Source organism: Penicillium pulvis (assembly GCF_028828015.1).
Source record: "Penicillium pulvis strain IBT 33274 chromosome Unknown contig_12_segment0_segment0, whole genome shotgun sequence".
NCBI lineage: Eukaryota > Fungi > Ascomycota > Eurotiomycetes > Eurotiales > Aspergillaceae > Penicillium > Penicillium pulvis.
The window spans coordinates 3,386,120-3,398,496 of record NW_026643072.1 but is presented as its reverse complement, the minus strand read 5'-3'; the positions used below and the strand labels follow the sequence as shown (position 1 = coordinate 3,398,496).

The 12,377-nt window shown below is 49.2% G+C and overlaps 4 protein-coding genes across 4 annotated transcripts; 3 read left to right on the top strand and 1 right to left on the bottom strand.

Annotated features, from left to right (window-relative positions):
- Nucleotides 1–83: 83 nt before the first annotated feature.
- On the top strand, nt 84–1,641 carry N7503_002479 (uncharacterized protein; the record flags this gene model as incomplete). Its single annotated transcript, XM_057062026.1, has 4 exons — nt 84–124; nt 189–729; nt 786–983; nt 1,036–1,641. The coding sequence occupies 4 exons, from the start codon at nt 84–86 to the stop codon at nt 1,639–1,641; spliced, it is 1,386 nt and encodes a 461-aa protein (XP_056925988.1).
- Nucleotides 1,642–1,921: 280 nt separating this feature from the next.
- On the bottom strand, nt 1,922–3,004 carry N7503_002478 (uncharacterized protein; the record flags this gene model as incomplete). The annotated part of the gene is made up of 1 exon (XM_057062025.1): nt 1,922–3,004. One exon carries the CDS (start codon nt 3,002–3,004, stop codon nt 1,922–1,924), a length of 1,083 nt encoding a protein of 360 aa, XP_056925987.1.
- Nucleotides 3,005–4,617: 1,613 nt separating this feature from the next.
- N7503_002477 (putative ABC bile acid transporter) lies at nt 4,618–9,507 on the top strand (the record flags this gene model as incomplete). The annotated part of the gene is made up of 3 exons (XM_057062024.1): nt 4,618–4,941; nt 5,045–7,639; nt 7,702–9,507. 3 exons carry the CDS (start codon nt 4,618–4,620, stop codon nt 9,505–9,507), a joined length of 4,725 nt encoding a protein of 1,574 aa, XP_056925986.1.
- Nucleotides 9,508–10,183: 676 nt separating this feature from the next.
- On the top strand, nt 10,184–12,349 carry N7503_002476 (aspartate--tRNA ligase MSD1; the record flags this gene model as incomplete). The annotated part of the gene is made up of 3 exons (XM_057062023.1): nt 10,184–10,400; nt 10,465–11,177; nt 11,231–12,349. Coding segments are annotated over 3 exons (2,049 nt in total), but the record flags the coding sequence as incomplete, so codon positions are not given.
- Nucleotides 12,350–12,377: the final 28 nt, after the last annotated feature.

Here is a 12,377-nt window from a genome sequence, read left to right as displayed (position 1 = left end):
GTCGCTACTGTAGATGACTAATCTATCCAATCAATCCTCGGGATAAATGTCAATCGACGATCGCTTCCTTGTGCACATGCACAATGGAGTTTTCTCGTTCATTTGACATGGTATGGCTCAGTGAGTGAGTTGAACTACAAGATTGCAGTTTCATGGGTCAAATTGAGGTCTCGTAGACTCGTTTGCAGGTCTTTAACTATGAAACGCGCGGCGAGTTCAGACGTCGGTACCGATACTCCAGCACAACAACATCAAATTCCACAGCCAGCATCTTCCCTATCCAGTCTTAAAGCTCCAGTATCTCCCCCTCTAAGAAAGCGCCAGATTCGCCATCAAGCCGTCGAAGCTTCTCAAAGACTATCGGCGTCGCCCAACAATGAGCACAACCTTGCTGCCATCGAGGCAGGCGAGGTCAAAGTGGATGACCATCTTGGCATCATCTCTACAAAATTGCATCAATTTCTTCGACCATCGTCGAAGTCTCAACCAATGCCTCGTCTTTCTATCGCGGAATGGGTCGATCTATACCAACGCAATGATCACCCGGAAGGCCGCCATTTTGTGATCCACCAGCACGACCACCCCGTCGCTGGTCCCCACTATGATCTGCGACTGCAGTTCTCAAAAACAAGCTCCGTGAGCTGGTCAATCATGTATGGGCTACCGGGAGACCCTAACAGCCAGCGATTGAACCGAAATGCAACAGAGACTCGAATTCACTGTTTGTGGGTACGTCATCGACCCGCTGTAGATAAAATTGGTACGTGAACTGATGCTTCTGCCAGAACCATCTTATTGAGACTGCATCCGTCAAAACGGGAAGTATGATCATCTGGGATACGGGAGAGTACGAAGTACTGCCATATTACGCGGATAAATCCCTGCCTGAGACGGATGATTCGAGATCAGAAGATTCTGACCATGCAAGGTCGCCGAAGGATTGTGCTTCGGATAGTGCCAAACTTCAAGAAGCATTTCAGAATGTACGTATTGGTTCTTTCTCATATGAATACAGCTTTCTGACCCTAGAATCAGCGCAAAATCCGACTCAGACTTCACGGGACCCGCCTGCCGAAGGACTACACAATCATGTTGCGTATGGATAAAAGCACCGATTACGCAAGGCCAATCAGGAATGGGCCGAAGCGTCGTAGAAAGCCTGTCAATTCCATGCGCACGGCACCAAGGGCACCGTCTACATCCGATTCTGACATTGAGCCTTCCTCAGCGTCGGCGCAAGGTTCGGCTACAGAACCACCAGAACCCGAAAACGCAGAAACAACACATTCCGACGATGATATCGATCTCCAAATTCAGAAGAACAATGCATACCCCGGCTCAACAAACACGATCGGCTCGATTCATCAACGTCGGTGGTATCTCAGTTTGGACCGAGCCAATTCTGGTTTCGAGCCAAGCAATCTACCCAACGTGACTGGTGCATCATCGACATCAAAGAAGAGGTTATGGGTTCGAAGTCACAGCACTGAGAGTACGATGCGCGGATTCGACTCGTTTCATGTGCGTGGTCCAGACGTTGAGAGGAGCATCGTGACGGGTCGTTTGGGGAAGGATGTGCTCGATGATGAGAAGGTGGACGGATTCGTGCCTAGGCAAGGATGGAGACCTGTTTTGAACTAAATGGGCTTCAAATTTGTAGTACTACATCTGTGGAGAAGCAGTAGAGTAACACATATATAGCAATAAATTTGAACATATGATTCAACCTGAAAGAGCTATACAAGGCAGTAATACAGATAAAGAAACTTGAAATCATAGATACATAAAAAGAAGAAGCCATTTCCCATTGCACTCATGTCAATCCCCTTGTTCACACGTCTATCAGACTCACATCGACCCATTGCCGGCTTCCAAGGTTTCATGCTTTCAGGTAGAATCCTCTCTGCCTTTAATTGCTTTCTTATCTCTTGCCGCCTTTCTTTGGCACCGGAGGCTTCCTCGGCCCTCGGCCCTTCCCTTTGGCCTGCTTCGGCGCCGGTCCCGGCTTGTAAATCGGATCATTTCCTCCTTCTACATCCACATCCATATCCACATCCATTTCTTGACTTTCCTCCTCCGCTAATGCTTTTGTTGCCCTTTTCTTTGCTGGGCCCGCCTCTGACTCCTCTTCTACCTTACGTTTCTTAGACTCGTCTGCCTTCTTCCTTTTTGCCAAGGGCTCTGATGACGACGACCCCTCTGAAGCCTTGCTCGACTCAGAGTCTAAGATATTAGGATCCATGTCAAGAGCTTCGAGCAGAGCAGCTTTGGTCTCCTTGGCCAGCTTAGGCATCTTGACCAGATCTGCGGGTATTTCATCAATCTCCACCATGATGTTCATCTCTCCGGCCCCGTTGCGACCCCCCAGACAGGTCTGAATATTGGAAACATAGTGAGTGCCACGGGGCCACGCTCCGAGAACTATGTTCACTGCCACCGAGCAGATGGGGGTCGTCAGAAGAGCTAGGTATTCTGGTGTGCCATATGGCCAATTCTGAACACCAGCCAGTCCCGCAAAATCGAGACCATTCTTCTCAGTGTAGAGATCCTCCATAAAGAAGTCAACAGTATCAGTATTGACGACGTTACAGAAAAGAATCTGTTTCAAATTATTTATCTCATAGAAATTCCGGTACATTGCCAGAGCCACATCAGACATATGAGCCCCTGTATCCGTTCTGAACATCTTCTCGATAACTAGAAGGCCATCTGAAACGAGCCCTCCAAACATACTCTTATTGTTGAAAATAACAGTAGACGTGTAACACCAAGCTATCAAAGCATGGTAGTCCTCCCGGAATGGGAGATCAAAAAGCTCCAACGTGTTCATAGTACTGGCAGAGATATCGTCTTTTCCCGACTCATACCACGGGAGATCGGCTATCTCAAGCGTAGACTGTTCAACCTTGCACTGGACAGCAGTTACTGGTTTAAGCATCCAATTCATACGGAAGATTCCCCGAATTTGGCGCTCGCCATATTTCAAAAAGGCACCCTCTTCCATTTTAGATATCGAATTCAAGCAAGGTTATGATTGTCCTTTTAGGTTGTCTTGAGTGGTTTGGTGATAGGCACCATTAGGAATACTCGAATGCATCTTATAACTCAAAACTACAGCCTTTGATAGCTAATTGATTGAAACGAACCAAGACAGAAGACAAAGAATCATATTTGAATGTGATATATAAAGCGTGAAGCATTCGGTCTTTCACACATCTAAAAGATCCATGGATCTTGGAAAAAGAAAGGGAGGACGGTATCAATCATCCGCATTTTCAATGAGTTTGGAAAATAAAAATAGCCAAGGAGACAGACATTGTAGCTTTCAAATTGTTCAATACAATATACGGACTGTAGACTCGGAATATAGCCACAGAACATATTGGTATGTGGACTGCGAATTGAATACAGAAGCATAGAAAGAGTTACTTGATTAAGATGTGCTGTAGAACGAGAGCTTGACCCTTATTTTCGAATATCATCTCATAGAGTTCTGGCTTCTGTTATTATCAGTGCATTTAGCGATTGCTTTTTGAAGATTTGGCTTGGCATGCCACTAGTGTAGATCGGCCAAGATATATGCAACCCTTGGAGACAATTGTGTTTCTTTGTGTTGGTCACATATAGTCCAGTCTGTCCGCTTTGAGCCTACTGAATTCCTTTCTTCATCAAACAACATGTTTCATGCAGGCATGCAGTCCACGGGTGGAGGCAATCTTAGATCAGGTTGCAGTCAAGTGATAATCAACTTCTTTGGGGCCCCACACTAGTGGATCACTAGTGACAGGTTTGACTCCACGAGCTGGGGAGTCAGCTTCTCGGCCTCAAATTTGACTCGGGTCCATGAACAGAGGATACCAAGTGTCAAAACTATGAAATGTCAGTATAGAGTGAGGGTCCTCATATGATGCTTATCGTGACCAGATCGAAGCTTTCAGTATTACACAGGGTGTCCCTACAGGCAGTGGGTCCAATGACAATGGATCCTTTCAACTTGTTCTGCTAAAAATAACGACTCCTCGAGGATAAATGCGCTTTCTCAAAGGGCAGATTCAGGCAAAAATCACTACTGCAGCTACAGTGCAATTTCCACCATAGGTCGTTATCGCTGACCTTACCAGAAGTGTTCGCCCCACTCTCGGCTTTTTCAATGGACCAGGCCCGAATTGGTGCCCGCTCCCACGGAGCTCCGATCATGTACCATGCAAGCCGCTGGAGTCGTGAGTCATGAAATCAGCCAATGGGAGTTGCGTTTCTACCCTACACCGTTCTTTTATCCTCAGACCGCGGGCTTGGCGGCATGCACTGGCGTTGCAGAGTCATGAGATGAATAGGGAACCGCAGTCAAGCATTACGAGACACCATTGCCTAGACCAAGGATCAACACTGTGGAAGGATTTGACTCACAGTGCCTCACGAAGAGTATACGCATCAGCACTGACCTCCCCCGCTCGATTGCGTGGATGTGACCTTAGTGGATGGCGAATGCGCTATGACTATTTTGTCGGATTAAAGATAAGCACGGCGTTTCATGCTCTTCTTATGCCTCTTAGTTTACTCGCGCCTCATTTTCTTTCTTTTCTTTATTCCTTTATTCCTTCAGTGATGGTATGAGGCATGTCCCCTAACACTTCCACTGTGACGGGCTCGGTCGCCCTGGGATTGGTCGCCCTTGATAGTATCAAAGCAGTCAAAAGTATTGCCGATCGCATTCTCCGACGCCAATATGATGAAGCCAGTCTAGCAATTACTGCTTATCGTGACGAAGATGGCGAGGCTACTGAGGAATCACTCCGCGCCTTTTCAGACAAATGGCAACGCGTTTCAATAGCAGTGTTCTCCATAACTGGTCTATCGACCTCCTTGGCACTCTCAATTCTCTCAACTATAAGCGGCGATCTAAACGATCCGCTAGCTAACTGGCTACAGTTTGCGATTTGGGTACGTACAAAAATGCGCCAATCACGTTCATGCCCGCTTGATACTCGGACCAATAAAAAAAAATGAAATGAAACAATGACAGTTAACATGCGGTTTCACACAGGTCTTACTTTCAATCCAAGGAATTGCTTTTTTCACGGAACCGCGTCCAACTATACGATTCCAACTGGGTCAATTCGCCTTCGCAGGAAGCATCATCTCTATTGCTGTAGCGGGCTTTGAAATTCAACAAGCATGGGTTTCTCAAGATGGTCTTCTCCAAAATCGTACATGGATAGGCCTGGTGGGTGCGAACATCAGCAGTGCTCTCCTGCGCGCGATATTCAGTATCCTTCTACCGCGTCGCCCAAATATCTTCTTCGAGGGCCAAGCAGTAGATAAAGAGCTAACAGTTTCGACTGCTGGTCTCTACTGCTTCGTATGGGCCAGTGATCTCCTAGACTTTACAATCGGCCACAGGAATCTGGAATTGACTGATCTACCTAAGCTACGAGCTGATAAGCGTGCACACCGTCTTCGCGAGAATTTTGAACGCGCGAAAGGAAATGCCAAACTTTGGAGGGGCATTATGATTGCGCACTGGCGCACTTTCGTGCTCCAGTTTTGTTTGGTCTCGGTCATGGCGTTCCTGACATTTGGACCACAAGTTGCGCTTTTCAACATCCTCAACTCCCTAGAGGGTCGGGGAAGTGAGGGATGGTCATCTCAGCGATCATGGACTTGGGTCATCCTACTGGGAGTCTTTATGGCCTTCTATTCGTTCATCGAGGCATGGCTTTTCTGGTGTGTTTGGTCCAGGCTTGCGATCCCCATTTACGCGGAACTTACGGCTGTGGTGTTCGCCAAATCGATGCGCCGAAAGGATGCCAAGGACTCGAAAAAGTCCAAGGAAAAGGACGAAACACAAGCTCCTGCAAAGGCGTTGCTACCCGAAGATAAGAAAGACGAGGAAGAAGATGAGGAGGAGGATATGAAGAAGAGTCGCCAAAGTATTGTCAATCTTGCAGCCGTGGATGCCCGCCGTATTTCCGATGTCGCCTCCTTCCTCTATTTGATCCCAAGTGCCTGTTTCAAGATTTTTATTGGATGCCTCTTCTTAATCCGAATTCTCGGATGGCAAAGCGCTCTTGCTGGTCTCTCGATCTCTATCTTGATTGCGCCGATTAATATTGCTATTACCAAGCGATACACGAGCGCACAAGACAAACTCATGAAACATCGGGATCAGAAAATGGCCATTGTAACTGAAGTCCTCCAGGGTATTCGTCAAGTAAAATTCTCTGCCTTGGAGGGACAGTGGCAGAAGAAGATCGGACTGGTCCGAGAAAGCGAGCTGGGTGCGCTGTGGACTTCCTTCTTCTATGACGTTTTTCTCATGGCAATTTGGATTCTTGGTCCTATCGCTTTCTCATGCGTATCTTTGACAGTCTATGCCCTTATCCACGGCGAGCTATCCGCTTCAGTTGCATTCACAGCCATGTCTGTTTTCGGTTCTCTGGAGATGGCACTAGCCATTTTACCAGAAATCATCACCAACCTGCTGGAAGCTATTGTCAGTGCGGACCGTATTGATGAGTACATGGCCGCCTCGGAAAAGGTTGTCAACACCCTCCCTGGAGATAGTATCTCCTTTGAGGATGCCTCTGTGGCATGGCCCGCAGAGCATCACCCTGGAGAGAAAGAAGATGAGGAGGAGCGATTCCAGCTGCGTGATCTGAACTTTGACTTACCGAAGAAGGGCCTCAGTGTGATTTCTGGCCGTACTGGATCTGGAAAGAGTCTTCTTCTGGCTTCTATCCTTGGTGAATGTGATGTCTTGGAAGGTACTGTGAAAGTGCCTGTCCCGCCCGCTCTTAAAGATCGTTTTGATCACTTGGCTACAAGTGCCAACTGGATTATCGACGATGCGATTGCATACGTTGCACAGATCCCTTGGATTGAGAACGCAACTATCAAAGCGAACATTCTGTTTGGATTGCCATATAATGAGTCTCGCTATCACAAAGTGTTGTTCGCCTGTGCGCTGGAAAAGGACTTGGAAATGCTCCCTGATGGTGAACTGACTGATATTGGTGCGAACGGTGTCAACCTCAGTGGTGGTCAGCGCTGGCGTGTGTCATTCGCCCGCGCATTGTACTCTCGGGCTGGAGTTCTCGTCATGGATGACATTTTCAGTGCTTTGGATGCACACACTGGTCGACATGTCTACGAAAATGCCCTGACAGGCGAACTCGGTCAAGGTCGCACTCGTGTTCTTGTTACCCATCACGTTGCCCTTGTTCTTCCCCTAACAGATTATTCTGTGCTCTTGGAGAATGGCCGTGTGAAATATGCCGGCACAATTGACGACCTTCGGAAATCTAATCACCTGGAGGACATTCTTCGCGAGGAACAAGCTGCAGAGGAATTGGACAAAAAGATTCCTGACGACCAAAAGGATGCTAATGATATTGATGGAGGAACACTCCAAAAGGTCATCTCGAACGCGTCACACCGACGCCAGAGCAATGCAGCCAATGGAAATGCTACTGCGCCACCGAAAGATGCTCCCAAGAAATTTATCAAAGATGAGGCAAAAGAAAAGGGATCTGTCCGACTCACTGTGTACAAAACCTACTTCGGAATGGGTGGCCGCCCTCTTACTTGGGCTGTGACAATCTCGATCTACGTTTCTTATGCTATACTAATGGTTGGACGAGTAAGTTTGAAGATTCAGGATGCACCTAGTGCAGTTGCAAATTGCTAACTATCGAACTATAGTCATGGTGGATCAGTGTCTGGACCGGTTCTTCCGCCAATACGCATGCCAATCCCGAAACAACCCAAGTGATGCTCCAATACTCTATGATGCAGACAAATATGTCTGCTGCAACCCAGGCCAATGGCCAGCTCGGCATGTACCTCGGCGTATATATGGGCATCTCCGTTGTGGCATGCCTGATCGGAACCGTTCGATACTATTGCATCCTATCTGCCAGCATTCGCGCCTCGAGAAATCTTTTCAACTCCCTCGTGTTTGCTGTGTTACGTGCTCCGCTCCGCTGGCTGGATACCGTCCCATTGGGCCGAATTCTGAACCGTTTCACAGGAGACTTCCACGTTATCGATTCGCGACTGGGATACGAATTAGGTTTCCTATTGGCCGAGACTTTGGAAGTCTTTGGTATCATCGTCGCAGGTATCCTCGTCTCCCCACTTGTCCTCATTCTCGCGGCTGGTCTCCTTTTGATATGTCTTCGGCTGTCTTTGACCTTCCTCACCGGTGCTCGTGAAGCCAAGCGTCTGGAAAGTACCGCTAAAAGTCCCGTCTTGGAGCAGTTCGGATCTAGCTTGGCTGGGTTAATTACCATTCGCGCTTTCAGCAAGAGTGGTGCTTTCATCGAAATCATGTATGACAAGATCAATGCCCATGCTCAGTCTTGGTGGACGGTGTGGCTGTTCAATCGCTGGCTAGGAATTCGCATGAACGTCGTTGGTGCAGTCTTTTCCACTCTCACCGCAGCACTTGTGATCTCTCTTCCCGGCATGTCAGCGTCCATGGCAGGTTTCGCTTTAAGTTTTGCCTTGCAATGCAATTCAGCAATTGCATTTGCCCTGCGCCAATACTCCAATATTGAACTTAACATGAACGCTACCGAGCGCGTGATTGAGTACTCCAACATCGAGCTTGAGAACCAAGGTGGTGTGGATGCACCAGCTGCTTGGCCTACCGAGGGACGTCTTGAAGTCGACGACCTGGTTGTGGGCTATGCGCCAGATCTTCCGCCCGTACTCAACGGGCTCAGCTTCACCGTCGAGAAGAACCAACGAGTGGGTGTGGTCGGCCGTACAGGTGCTGGTAAATCGTCTCTCACGTTGGCGCTATTCCGCTTCCTTGAGGCCCGCCAGGGCACGATCTCCATCGATGGTCTGGATGTTTCTAAGATCAAGCTACACGATCTCCGTAGCCGGCTTGCTATCATCCCTCAAGATCCTGTCCTCTTCTCGGGCACTGTGCGAACCAACTTGGATCCGTTCGAGGAGTACAGTGATACTGAGCTAAACGATGCCCTGGCTCGTGTACACCTGGTTTCTGGGTCGGATAATGAGGCGACTCTCACCTCCCAGAACGCGTCAGGCAGCTCTACGCCGGACACCGCTACTGTTACGGTCCAAGCAAGCAATTCGAACATCTTCTCGTCGCTGTCAGCGCCAATCTCCGAGGGAGGTCTCAATCTCTCGCAGGGTCAGCGACAGCTCCTCTGTCTCGCCCGTGCGATTGTCGCTCGTCCCAAGATCATGGTCCTGGACGAGGCTACTTCGGCAGTGGACATGGAGACCGATGCACAGATTCAGCAATCCATCCGGGCCGAATTTGGCCGTAATGCAACTACCCTGCTTGTCATTGCGCATCGTCTGAGCACCATTGCTGACTTTGATCGGATTCTCGTGCTGGATGCCGGCAAGGCGGTTGAGTTTGCTTCACCCCAGGAGCTGATGGGCATTGAGAACGGAGTGTTCAAGAGTCTGGTGGAAAATAGCGGCGAGAAGGCCGTTTTAGAAAGTATGATTTTTGGTCAGGGGTAGAATATTTCCTTTGGGTTTTCTTTCAGGTAATTACATGTGATATAGAATGGATTTCAGAGTGTGAATATATGTTTCATTATGGCCTATTTGTTGTCGCATATGCCAGAGGTGATGAGAACGAGCACATTGTCATAAAAGCGCTCTTGGGTTTCCAATTAGCAACCTGCCATAGCAAGGAAGCTATCTTCCATCCAAGAACAGCCTTTCCACGACTCAGTTCTCTCCTCCAAGCACAGCATTATATCCTATCTACGGCGTCTTGCCAGTAGAAATACACCTTCAAGTTGAAAAGAGGGTCAGAGATGCCTTCATCGCGTCCGTTGGTTTAACAAGGTGGTATGCCGAACGCAGATTTCACTCTCCCTTCTCCCGAGTCTTGCAGCCCTTAAGCCCTCAAAAGAGAAGGAGAGCCACAAGCCTCAGGGAGTTGAGATATATCATATAGAACACACTAGGCTTTCATCATTCTGTATAGGAGGTCAGTTTCGAGAATTCAATCAACATTGGAGAACAGGTAGACTCACGAGTATTAAACTTGGAAGGATGAAGAAAGAAGAAAAAAAAAGCGGTGTTGACCCGCAATTATATGAAAATCACCCGCGCTAGTCTGCTTTGGGCGGGCGGGTTCCGCGCTTCCTTTTTCTGCCGTTTTTAATCGTAAGACAGTCATCGACAGTTTACTGCATATTATTCATACATAATGCTGAGTGCGGGCGTCCAGCTGCCATTGCGGCTTCGCTCGAGCTTTACTATTTCCTCTTTGATTCGTGGCTCTCGGTCAACACCATGTGTGCGATCTATTGCGGCGTCGCGGCGTTTCCATCGTCCGGCTTGTCTCCGAGAGCAACAGTCGCCGGAGCTTCCTAGCTTCCTGGAGGCCTACAAAAAAGCGGGTTGGTTATATGCATATAGATTTCTAATATTGGTTAATCGCTAAAATACTGTTCTGCTCCGTAGTTGAATTCCCACCTGCCACTCATGACTTCGAGTCGTTCTTCTCGCAGGCCGAGCCCAACGCCGAGGTCGTCCTGCATGGATACCTAGGCCATAGATCAGATCTCTCAAAGAAGCTCTCCTTTGTCCGCCTGACCGACCCTACAATGAAGCACAGCTTGCAGGTTGTTGCATTTGCCAAGAACGAGGCCTTCGAACAGCTAAAATCACTCAACGTTCACAGCCCCGTCGCAGTGCGCGGAACGGTCCAAAAGAAGAAGGCAAAGCCTACTGAGGGAGATAAACCCGCCGAAGATACATGGGAGCTGGCATTGGAAGAAATTCACCCTCTGAATGATTTCCCCAAAGAGATCATCATGACACCGGAGACAGTATTCTCGCCTGAGCACCGGTATCTACAGCTCCGTTCGGATGCGCAGCTGCGTGACGCGCTGAGGTTTCGGGCTAAGGCTCATAATATCTGTAAACAGGAGTTGGAGCAGAGTCAGCCGCCGTTTACGGAGATTGAGACTCCGTTGCTGTTCAAGTCCACACCTGAGGGTGCCCGCGAGTTTTTGGTTCCTACGCGCCGGGCTGGCTTGGCTTATGCCTTACCTCAAAGTCCGCAGCAGTATAAGCAGATCTTGATGGCTAGTGGATTGCCTCGGTACTTTCAATTTGCGCGTTGTTTCCGGGACGAGGATCTTCGGGCAGATCGTCAGCCCGAATTTACTCAGGTATGTTGACAGTTAGGACCCACTACTGAAAATTTTACTGATCTTTGATATAGCTTGATCTTGAGATGTCATTTGCGAAGGGCGAAGATGTGATGCGGACAGTGGAAGGTGTCATCCGGCGTCTCTGGTCCAATCTGATGAAAGACCCTGCCCCCGAGGGCCCTTTCCGCAGAGTCCCATATCAAGAGGTCATGGCCCGCTATGGATCTGACAAGCCAGACACCAGGTACGGAATGGAAATCATTAAAATCGACCACTTGCTACCTGTCGACCTTGTGGGCAAAATTTCGGACTTGAATGACCCAATTGTCGAGGCATTCAAGCTTGAAGGCAACGAAAACAACCCAGCCGAAACACATCAGTTTATCAGCCAGTTCCTCGATTCCCCAGCGGGTGCACCATTCAACAGCAACCCCGATGGTGGCCCAGGTGTCTTTGTGTACAACGGCAAGCAGCCACTCTGTGGCCTACAGCCCTTCGGCTTTGAGGCCGCCGAGCAAGTTGAAGAATTGCTGGATCCTGATCACGGCGATCTCATCATCCTCCAAGCTCGTCCTCGCGCCCCCTTCTCCGGTGGCTCCACACCAATCGGTGACCTGCGCCGTGCCCTTCATGCCTTTGCGGTCTCATCAGGCTTCAAGCCCGCACCTACCGGCTTTGACTTCATGTGGGTGGTCGACTTCCCCCTCTTCTCCCCCTCATCCGACTCAGAGCCTGGTCAAGGTGGCGCAGCTGGCCTCTCATCAACACACCACCCTTTCACCGCACCCAAGACCGCCGCCGACGTGGATCTCCTCCTGACAGACCCCTCCAAAGCTGTGGCAGATCACTACGATCTTGTGGTCAACGGCGTCGAGCTTGGTGGCGGTAGTCGTCGTATTCATGACGCCGCCGTACAGGAGTTCATCTTCCGTGATATTCTGCAGATGCCCGCCGAACGTCTCGGTGACTTCTCGCATCTGCTCGATGCTCTGCGCGCGGGATGTCCGCCCCATGCTGGTCTCGCATTGGGATTCGATCGCCTGGTTGCTGTTATGCTGGGTAAGGAGTCTGTACGGGATGTTATCGCGTTCCCTAAGACTGGTAAGGGTGGCGATGATGCTATGGTTGGAGCGCCTACTCCTATGACTGCTCAGGCGTTGGAGACATATCACTTGCAGCTGCGGAAGTAGATGCGAGATATTCCATATAGTCTGAGCA